This window comes from Bos taurus, chromosome 17 (genome assembly GCF_002263795.3).
Source record: "Bos taurus isolate L1 Dominette 01449 registration number 42190680 breed Hereford chromosome 17, ARS-UCD2.0, whole genome shotgun sequence".
In the NCBI taxonomy this organism is placed as follows: domain Eukaryota; kingdom Metazoa; phylum Chordata; class Mammalia; order Artiodactyla; family Bovidae; genus Bos; species Bos taurus.
Window position 1 is genome coordinate 52,050,284 of NC_037344.1, and position 10,958 is coordinate 52,061,241.

The window sequence follows — 10,958 nt, forward strand, 5'->3', positions numbered from 1 at the left end:
GTGGAGTGTAGAGCGTGGCTGCGCGCTGTCAGTCAGTGTGGTGCTGAGTCCGCGCGGCGGCGGGACCGGTCCAGGCGTCTTGTGCTGCTCTGGGCCTCTCAGGCTCCGCGGTCCAGAGTGCACCATGGACAACACGGGTAAATCGGGACGTGTTGGGCCTGCTGGGCCTAGGGCGGAGCCGCGCAGGGGTCCCTCCACCTCACATGCCCAGACTGGGCTCCGGGCGCGGTCAGTTTTCAAGCTCAGGCTGTTTGGTCGGATGTGGTCCCTCTAGTCACAACTAAAACCCTCTCGCTGCTCATGTATCCAGGGAATGGGTCTTGGGTGTATCCCAGACATACCTTCTGCCCACGCTTTCCAGTGCCCTCCAAAAACGTGAGATTTCGGACGAATGTGCGGGTCTTCGAAGTCTTGATTTCTTCATATGTGAAGTATGAGTAAGACTCCCTGAACCTGCCCTGTTGAATATGGTACCAGAATCAAAAGAAAGGCGTATTTGATGTGCCTGTCTTGAGTGGTTATCAAGGTGTTTTATTAAGTGAAGAACAAGGGCAAACTAATATGTATATAGTACTTTTCATGTAAAAAAGCAGAGTAGACTTCTACATCACATACATATGTAGGTGTATGTAGGTAGGTGAATAGGCTTGACTTGGCATAGACTGTCTGGAGGGGTGCAGGAGAAATCAGTAGGCAGGTTGGCTCTGGGATTTTTTGCAGACTTGCGGTCAAGAGTAAGGGTGAGAATGACCTTTCACTATCATTTGGTGGGGCTTAAATTTTATTTCATATTACATGGGCTAGATTTTTCAAAATGAGAAAGAGCTTGCAAATAGTAAAGTGATGTCATCTCTATTCCCATCAACATTTTCGTGTCCCTGAAGCCAAACACCCTGCAAAGGAACTATTTTTTAAATTAGTTTGCTTTTTAAAGTGAGCAGTCATTGATAAGCTCTGTGGTTGTCTCTCCTGCTAAATGAATTCGCTGAATCAATTTTTTCTCCCTTCCCAGAGTTAATCGAATACTTTAAGTCTCAGATAAAAGAAGATCCTGACATGGCCTCAGCAGTAGCTGCCATCCGGACTTTACTGGAGTACTTGAGAAGAGATACAGGTAAAAGGGGTCCGCCTCCATTGCTCCAGGTGTTAGGAAAGTCTGCTTGTAACTGTTAAAATTGTAGAAAGTGAGAGATGGATGTGTGCTGATATAAGGTAATACAGCCTCAAGCTCAGTTTCTCCCTTCATTTCAGTCCTTTAAACGTGGAGAGAGCCCTCAAGTTAGGATCCAATGGGTCTCTTCTCACAAATGAAATATATTTTGTTTTTTTCTTAAGTTTTTTTTTTTTTTTTTTAACGTGAACCATTTTTTAAAAAGTCTTTATTTGTTATCATGTTGCTTCTGTTTTATGTGTTGGTTTTTTGGCTGTGTGGCATATGGGATCTTTGCTTCCCAACCAGGGAGCTGTTTGATAACCAGCACCCCCTGCATTGGAAGGTGAAGTCTTTAACCACTGGACTGCCAGGGAAGCCCCTGAAATGTACTTTGAATCAAGAAGGACCATATTATGCCAGGTTAACTGTGAAGCTTAAATTACAGCCATCATTCAGCTTTACAAGTGTTTATTGAGCTTCTGTCTTGTGACAGATTCTTTGCAGTTGCTATAGAGAATGTTCTAGTATAAATTCTAGCTTTAATATCATTGTGAGCATTGCGAATTCAGTCATCCCAAATGTAAACTTCTGGGTATAAACAAAATAATAATAAAAATAATATTCTTTAATTTAAAGGGCTGACCTAGAGATGCATGTCTCTAAGACGACCTCCAGCATCTTCCCATCATACTTATACTAATATCCAAACATCTAAGCCTTATCTGCAGCAGCCTGCAGACCTCTTCTGTCACTACTTAATTTCCTTCCATGCTGTCCCTCGCTGAACTGTGCATCACTCTGGCCTTTCTCATACCAATTTTATTCCCATCTTGGGGCCTTTGCGTTGGTATAGTCTGCATCTGAGACTTTGCCCACTGCATCTTTACTCAGCTGGATACTTTCTTACTCGGGTCTCTGTTTAAAAGGCCCAGATTCCAAGAGACCATTCCCTGCTAACTCTGTCTGAAGTAGTCCCACCTTTTTCATCATTCTGCTTTTTTCTGTCCTCAATTCAGTCTGAATAACTTGTTTATTTCTTTGTGTGCTTATTTACTGTCTACCTCTCCCAGTAGAAAGAGAGTCCTGGAAATTCCCTGGCAGTCCAGTGATCAGGACTCTGCACTTCACTGCCGAGGGAATCAGGGGAACTGAGATCCGCAAGCCAGGCAGCACAAGCAAGAAGAAAAAGAGAAAAGGGAAAGAAAGGCAGTTCCATCAGAACAGGGGCTGGGCATGTTTACTGATGTTATCTCTGGCATCTAGGAAGTGTGTGTGCTCAGTAGCTTCAGTCGTGTCCTACTCTTTGTGACCCCATGGACCATAGCCCACCAGGCTCCTCTGTCCATGGAATTTCCCAGGCAAGAGTACTCGAGTGAGTTGCCATTTCCTTCTCCAGGGGATCTTCCTGACCCAGGGATCAAACCCACATCTCCTGCGTTGCAGGCGGATTCTTTATCTGCTGAGCCATCAGACAGCCTGGCTACAGCCTACACCCAGTCCACACTGGCTGAATGAATGAATGAATAAATCGCAGACCCATCAAGGGGCTGTGATACTGAAATGAACATCATGTTGCTCATGTGATCATTCCAGGGGAGACAATCCAGGGCCTGAGGGCGAATCTCACCAGTGCCATAGAAACCCTGTGTGGCGTGGACTCTTCTGTGGCCGTGTCGTCGGGCGGGGAGCTCTTCCTGCGTTTCATCAGCCTGACCTCCCTGGAATACTCTGTAAGCCCTGCCCTCCCCCGGTCACCACTCTGCTTCTGTGTTTGGCCACAAGTATTCTCAGCTTGACCTGGATCCTCCCCTTCCCCTGGATCCTCCCGTTCCCCTCATGTTGCTCTTTTTTTTTCCCCCTAGGATTACTCCAAATGTAAAAAGATCATGATTGAGCGGGGAGAGATTTTCCTCAGGAGAATATCACTGTCAAGAAATAAAATTGCAGATCTGTGCCATACTTTCATCAAAGATGGGGCGGTGAGTACGTCATGATCGTGGGTGGTGATCGGGAGCAAGGACTTTGGCATCAGACTCCTGGGTAAAATCCCGCCTCTGCCACTTACTTGCTGTGTGATCTTGGACAAGTTACTTAAGCTCTCTGTGCTGTACTTTTCTCATCTTTTCAAATAAGGGTAATTATAGTACTTACCTCATAGGGCTGCTGTAAGGATTAATGAGATGGTGTGTGTAAGGACTCTGCACTATGCCTGGCACACACTAAGCAGTGTCTAAAAGTAGATGTTATATCATAGGTGGTTGTCGTTTTAAAGAGGCAGAGGAAAACCCTGGGACAGCATGGATGATTCTCGATTTGAAAAGCTGTCTTACTAAAGAAGTGCTTTTTCTTACTGGATATGTACTAAACTGATCTGAATTAAGTCAGCACAGCTCTTGTCACTGGTTTATCCTGACTCTCTTCCTGCTGAAGGTTAGCACTGGACTGAGATTTTTTCATCTTCATTCCAAATGCTGTCACGGAGATGCAAAGCTGCCAGGTGTTGATAACCTAAGTGAGGAAAGACAGGAGCAGCACATTAAGTCAGTCTTCCAGCAAAGGGGTCATAAAACTTTTATGACATCTCTTTGCCAGCACACATCCTTTCTGCCAACTAGGCCTCCACCGACTGTAAAAGTATTTACTTGCATCTGGACTCTGAAATCTTGTCCTCTGTTTTATTACTCCCTTCCCAGCCTCTGAATTATGTTATTAAATAAATGACGTAATAGATGCAGCTGGCACTGGTACAAAAGCCAGCTTCAAACAAAGCCATTCTGAGACCAGGTGGAGGCAAGCTGGTGACTGCTTCTCGCCGAGGCCTCCTCCTTCCCAGCAGTTGCACGAAAGGGTTCGTTCACCTCATGGAGTTTAATGTGTAGTAACCACCTGCATCAGTGCTGTTTAGGGTAAATTATGAGCAGAGTGGCTTAAATTCAAGCATGCAGGTGACCCACCTGGAGATATTTTAAAGTGCATATTCTGGGACTTCTTTGGCAGTCCAGGGGTGAAAACTTTGCACTTCCAATGCAGGGGGCATGGTTTCGATCCCTGGTCAGAGAACTAGGATGCTCCCTTGCCATGCAGCATGGCCAAAAAATTTTTTTTAATATTAATATAAATATGTAAATATAAATTAAAATGCACATTCTGGTTCAGTGAGATGGATGGGGCCTGAGAACCTGTATTTCTAATAAGCTCTCAGGCAAGACCCAGAAAGGAGCCAGGGAGCTGGTCCCTCCACCTTGCTTTACTCTGTCCTCTGCACTCTATTCCTTAGAACATCTTGATTCCATCTAAGTATCTACAAATTGTGTCCAGTCCACAGTTGGGTTTTACCCCAAACTGTATAAAAGTTTTAAAAAATGAGTCAACATTGAAATACTGGATTTTAGCTCCTCTAGAAAAATCAGATGATCCAGCAGCAGTGGGCCCCATGTGACAACAGCCGGAGGTCAGCCTTCGTGCTCCGCTGCTGGCCCCACCAGCCCTTTATGCCAGCTGCCCGGTGTTTGAAGGCCCAGGTGTGCAGACTAGGTCTTGGAATTAGGGAAACCAACCCAAAGGAACCTAACAGCCTTCAGACAGAAAGGCTTTTGTATCTGAGTAACACCACATGGAGATGCCACTTCTGTGCTTGCTATGAAAAGAGGAGACCCATGATATATTCCTCTGGCAGAAAACTTTTTCAGATTGTATCAATAGGGACTTCCCTGACCATCCAGTGGTTAAGACTGCAGGCTTCCTTGCAAGGGGCAAGGGTTTGATCCCTGGTTGGGGAACTATGATCTCGCATGCAGCACTGTGTGGCAAAAACAAAAAGTATCAATATATGAGCTTAAACTCACTGTATTGTCAGGGATCTGCTTTCTGATTACAGTTGATTTGTGCGAAAGCATACAGAGAAGCTTTAGGGTATCAGGAACACACACTGGAGTGGCAGAGAGTCTGAGTGATCGTTGGAAGCTTGCACTTTTGACAGCGCTTTCTCTACCCACAGAGAATATTAACACACGCCTACTCCAGAGTGGTCCTGAGAGTCTTGGAAGCTGCCGTGGCAGCCAAGAAGCGTTTCAGTGTGTACATTACGGAGTCACAGCCTGACTTATCAGGGCAAGTATCTTTCCCTGTGGTCATGTGCCCAGCAGTCCCTTTAATGAGCAAACTGAGGATGAGACTCCATTGTAAAAGCAGCCAGACGAAGTCCCCAATTTTCTGTCAATCAGCATCGCCTTTCACACTGCCCGTCCCTGCTCCTGGAAGAAAAATCACCATGAATTTGGAGTAGGTCACAGTATAGCGTCTAGGGGTTTTATTTAGTACTTAAATCAGATATAAACTGAAAGGTTTATATCAAGGAATAGATAGTTACATTTCTTATGTATCCAGAACATAATAAAACCCTTTTTTTCCCTGAATTTACATATCCTTGCACAGCCCCAAGAGCACAGTTTTCCTAAAATACATACTTTTAAAGAACCCAAATGCTTCCTTAGTCCAGAATCTTGGGATCATCCCCTTAGTCCATTAACTGAGGGGACTTCCCTGGCAGTCCAGTAGTTAAGACCCCATGCTTCCAATGCAGGGAGAATGGGTAAAATATGGTCCTCATTAAAAAAAAAAAAAATTAACTGAGTTTCTAGCTAATATCATTGTCCAAATTAAGTGACTCACCAGTCTCTGTGATAGGGACTTTCTTGAACTTTTTCTAACATTCTCAAAATGTCACTTTCAGTAAGAAGATGGCCAAAGCCCTCTGCCACCTCAACGTCCCTGTCACTGTGGTCCTTGATGCTGCAGTTGGGTAAGCACCCGGCTCCCCCATCACAATTACGTTTCCTCACCCGCCCACTCCCAGGGTTGGCTTGGAGCAGGGTTTCTAGATGGAGGGTTCCAGTCTCATTCATAAAACAAGAGTGGGCAGCGTCCTGCCTTCTAATTGACAGCAGCACTAAACCAGCAAGTGTTCATGATAAGAACTGGATGGTGTACACACGAGACAGGGCTGTAAGATGCTGGGGAGAGCTGGATACATGGCATCATGGTGCGTTTAAAAAAAAAAAATTTATTTGGCTATGTCAGGTCTAAGTTATGGCATGCAGGATCTTTAATTGCAGCATGTGGGATCTAGTTCCCCGACCAGCGATGGAACCCAGACCCCCTGCATTGGGAATGCAGAATCTTAGCCACAGGACCACCAGGGAAGCCCCTCATGGTGCATTTTAAGAGCAAGGTGCAGTGACTGGGTTAGCATTCGTAATCAGTGCTCTCTCTTCATCTAAAGACACGGGTTGTCGTCAGTGGCACTCCAGAATTTTTCATCTCCTGTGTACAACTTCACTCCTAAAGCTGAGGTGACATGCTCCATGGATTGGCAGTGTGGCTCATAAGAGAAAACAGAAATAACAATCCCTTGGGAAGAAAACACACAGAAGGATGATTAAGGAAATTAAGATGTGTTTAAGAGTAAATATTTTGGGGACTTTGCTGGCAGTCCAATGGTTAAAATTCTGTGATTTCACTGCATGAGTATGGGTTCAGTCCCTGGTCTGGGAACTGAGATCCTGCATGCTGCGCACTGTGGCCAAAAAATATGGGGGGGAGTAAACATTTTGAAGGATTCTAGTAATTGCTTGTTTTAAAAGGTAAATTGGCCCCCACCCTACCTGTAAAATTCTTGAATGGCGTAACATTTTTTTCCGACTTCAGATCACATCAGGTTTTTAAATTTTTGTTTTGTTCGTGTTGATGTAGAACAAAAAATAGTGTGCCACATGTAGTAAAGATAAATGCTGGGTCATGAAATCCTTGCTTCAGCTACACATGTAAGCATGTGCCTACTGGGTGGCAGCATGAGTTCTACACCTTATCGCAGTGTCATCAAAATGGGTCTTGGTGCCCCTGTAGCAGAACCAGTAACAGTGCCAGGGGCTGTCTCGGGTGTTCAGTGCTCTTTGGAAGAAAGTTATGAGAGGAACATACTTTGCTGAAAATGGGAGTATTAATCTTTGCAGGTGATGTTGCAAGACCAAAGAAAAGGAGCATTAAAAATTTGTTTTTCATTTCTGTAGCTACATCATGGAGAAAGTGGATCTTGTCATAGTTGGTGCTGAAGGAGTTGTTGAAAACGGAGGAATCATTAACAAGGTAGGAGCATCAGTTCTCCACAGGTCCTTGCTCAGGGCATGGGGCTGCACTAATAATCTCAGGCACCCAACCGCATTGTGTATCATGGTTCATTCCTCTAACCCTGCTTAGCTTCAGGATTCCACCATTGCAACCAGTGGTTTCCCAGTTCCTGAGCCACTGCAGTGGGGTCAGTCAGATTCTGGTCAGATTTCTTTCTGCTTTGGAGATTGATCTGTGTAGATCAGGAGAAAGTATTTATACTTATTCAAAACATGCTTTACTTGGAATTGGGTTTTTTCTTTTTAATGGAGCATATTTGACATCAATATATTTAAAATTTATCTGTTGCTTCACATGGAAAGACTTCCTGATAGTCTGTTGTGTTTGATAAAGTATGTACAACGTAAAGTTTGCCATCATAATCATTTTTAAGTGTACAGTTCGGTGTCATGAATTACATCCCACATTATGGTGCAGCCATAACCACTGTCTTCAAAACTTGTCCATCACCCAAAAGAACTGTCACAAAACTCTTTTTCTCTCTCCCATCCCCTAAGCTATTTTCTGTCTCCATGATTTTTCCCCATTCTAGGTACCTTATGTAAGTGGAATCACACAGTATCTGTCTCTTTTTTGAGTTTATTTCAAAAACTCAAAACTTGGCATGTTTTCAAAGCTCACCTTACTGTACAGGTGTCCGTGCTTCATTCCTTTTTATGGCTGCATGATGTACCAATGAATGGTTGGACCAGAGGTGTCTATCCATTCAGCTGTTGATGAATACCTTTTGACTGTTGTGACTAATGCTGCTGACAACACAGGTGTACAATTACTTATTTGAGTTTCTGTTTTCGATTCTTTGGCGTATATACTTAAGAGTGGAATTGCTGGGTCACATGGTATTTCTGTGTTTAGCTTTTTGATGAACTGCCAAACTGTTTTCCCCAGCAGCTGCATCATGTTACATTCCCATCAGAAACACATAAGGATTCCAAGTTTCTCTATATCCTTGCCAATACTTGTTTTGGGGTTTGTTTTTTTTTAAATTATAATCATCCTAGCTTGAAACTCAGCATTCAAAAAATTAAGATCATGGCATCTGGTCTCATCACTTCATGGCAAATAGATTGGGAAAAAGTGGAAACAGTGACAGATTTTATTTTCTTGGGCTCCAAAATCACTGCAGATGGTGACTTGTAGCCACAAAATTAAGAGACACTTGCTCTTGGAAGAAAAGCTATGACAAATGTAGACAGCATATTAAAAAGCAGAGACATCCCTTTGCTGACAAAGGTCCATATAGTCAAAGCTGTGGTTTTTCCAGTAGTCATGTACAGATGTGAGTTGGGACCACAAAGGAGGTTGAGTACCAAAGAACTGATGCTTTCAAACTGTGGTGCTGGAGAATACTCGAGAGTCCCTTGGACAGCAAGATCAAACCAGTCAATCCTAAAGGAAATCAACTCTGAATATTAATTGGAAGGATTGATGCCGAAGCTCCAATACTTTGGCCACCTGATGGGTAGAGCCCACTCATTGGAAAAGCCCCTGATGCTGGGAAAGATTGAGGGCAGGAGGAGAAGGGGACAGTGGAGGATGAGATGGTTGGATGGCATCACCAACTCAATGGACATGAGTTTGAGCAAACTAGGAGACAGAGTCGGACAGGACTAAGCGACTGAACAATCCTAGTGGGTGTGACGCAGTATCTAACTGTGGTTTTGACTTGTGTTTCTGTAATGACTAAGACTCTTGAGCATCTTTTCATGTGTTTATTGGCCATTTGTAGATCTTTGGAGAAATAGCTGTTGCTTTCTTTTTTTAAAGATCTTCTTTAATTCCAAAGCCAGAAGTACATATATTACATTCACTCATAGATTTTCTGTTGCTTCCACTACAGGTGTGCTATAAGATCTCACCTTTCTCCACTGTTCTCTGACTTCCCAGATTGGAACTAACCAGATGGCCGTGTGCGCCAAAGCACAGAACAAGCCATTTTATGTTGTTGCAGAAAGTTTCAAGTTTGTACGACTCTTCCCACTAAACCAGCAAGATGTCCCAGATAAGTTTAAGGCAAGAGTTTTACATATTATAAGGGGTATTTGAGTCTAAACTGAAACCTTTGGAAAAATGCAGTGCTAAGAATGTTCCAATAAGTTTTTCATTTCACATTGCTATTTTTTCTCATATACAGGATACACAGATAAATTGGTGGTTATTGAACAGTCTAACTTGTCCCCAGAATTTCAGTCTTTTGTCTCTCACTTAAGCACTAGATAACAGGCCAAGCAGGCAGGGAAAGTTGGTAGGTAATGAAGCTTTGGGTCAGCTCTCTGGGCTCACCTGCCATCTCCATCACGTTAACCATGTGATCTTAGGCAGGTCCTCTCACCGTAAGGTTTATGAACTTCACTTATCTGTACAGGGCTTGTGATGCTCCAGAGATAATCTGTGGAATGTAGCACAGCGCCTGGCACTTAGCTTTCTATAAATGCTCTAAACAGTTGTCTTGAGAGGTCTCGAGGGGTTACCCCAACTCACTCATGAGGGGACACATGGCTTAAGGTTTTCTGTAATGACCTGGCTGACCCAAGCCACACTTGGTCCCCTGGGCAGTGTGCAACACAGTTGGCCTCCCCGTTTCCAGAGGGCACTTTCAGGCAGGAGCACCTCAGTTGCTCAGGCCAAGGCCTCACCAGTTCAGAGCCCTCAGTCTATGGGGCAGACTAACGTTGGTTTCCTGTCTCCTCAGTACAAGGCGGATACTCTGAAGTCTGTACAGACTGGACAGGACCTCAGAGAGGAGCACCCGTGGGTCGACTACACCTCCCCTTCCTTAATCACGCTGCTGTTTACAGACCTGGGGGTGCTGACGCCCTCAGCTGTCAGCGACGAACTCATCAAGCTCTACCTGTAAACACCGGGTCCTTTCCTGCTGGTGGACGTCGGATATGGGGAGAAGTCTCTTGGCCCCTTAGTGAGCCAGGCCAAAACCAAATTGTTTTTTCTGAAGTTTTATGGACTAAGGACTTAAAATCCTAACTCTTGGGAAATTTTTTATTCATTTCAGTCCCATCTAAAATGCATTCATGGTTCCCCTAAAGCCCAACCTAAATTGTGCTCTTATGGTGTTTGCAGACACTTCCAATAAGATTATTGGCTGTTTGACTGATGGATGAAGATGTACCCACTCTCCCTCCCTTCACCTCCCCCACATTCCAGACTGATTTGCCAAAAGCATCCATGAAAGACAAGCAGGCCCAAGAGGGCAGTGGTCCAAACTACAGCCAGGTGCCCATCCAGTAACCAGCAGCTGCCCAAGACCAGGCTCCACACAGTGCTGGATGAAAAAGGCAGGCAACGCTCAATGAATCAGGCTCCCAGCGGTGAATACGAGCTGAGGGCTGTCATCTCCACAAAAGAATCAAGGCAAAGAGAGTGGAAACTATTTCAAGAACCCAAGAACAGGTATTAATGGCCTCTTTGGCCAGAGTATCCTGCACGGCTCATCAGTTACGAAGATGCCTTCCAGAATATTTGCAAACTTAAAATTCTATATCTGGGAAAAGATGTGACTTGAAACATATTTGGGTCCTGAACAGCTTTTTAAAATCGTTCTTGGGAACAAACTCAGCATCTTTTCAAATAAATTACATGAAAGATTTTGATACGGCGTCGC

At 44.2% G+C, this 10,958-nt stretch overlaps 1 protein-coding gene across 2 annotated transcripts; it reads left to right on the plus strand.

The window, feature by feature from the left end:
* The first annotated feature begins 2 nt into the window (after nucleotides 1-2).
* EIF2B1 (eukaryotic translation initiation factor 2B subunit alpha) lies at nucleotides 3-10,947 on the plus strand. 2 transcript variants are annotated; one of them, XM_059875992.1, is made up of 9 exons: nucleotides 3-137; nucleotides 1,013-1,114; nucleotides 2,747-2,883; nucleotides 3,016-3,132; nucleotides 5,151-5,267; nucleotides 5,890-5,954; nucleotides 7,222-7,297; nucleotides 9,227-9,352; nucleotides 10,032-10,947. In XM_059875992.1, the coding sequence occupies exons 1-9, from the start codon at nucleotides 125-127 to the stop codon at nucleotides 10,194-10,196; spliced, it is 918 nt and encodes a 305-aa protein (XP_059731975.1). In that variant the 5' UTR covers nucleotides 3-124; the 3' UTR covers nucleotides 10,197-10,947. The 2 variants fall into 2 exon arrangements, with proteins under 2 accessions (XP_059731975.1, NP_001069211.1); NM_001075743.1 differs by having other exon boundaries at nucleotides 32-137; nucleotides 5,151-5,263; nucleotides 5,886-5,954; nucleotides 10,032-10,944.
* Nucleotides 10,948-10,958: the final 11 nt, after the last annotated feature.

Bases quoted from the DNA above. Each gene is read 5' to 3' on its own strand.
- EIF2B1 (XM_059875992.1), top strand. The intron at 5,955-7,221 runs GTAAGCACCCGG...TCATTTCTGTAG, and splicing joins GTCCTTGATGCTGCAGTTGG to CTACATCATGGAGAAAGTGG. The intron at 9,353-10,031 runs GCAAGAGTTTTA...CTGTCTCCTCAG, and splicing joins ATGTCCCAGATAAGTTTAAG to TACAAGGCGGATACTCTGAA.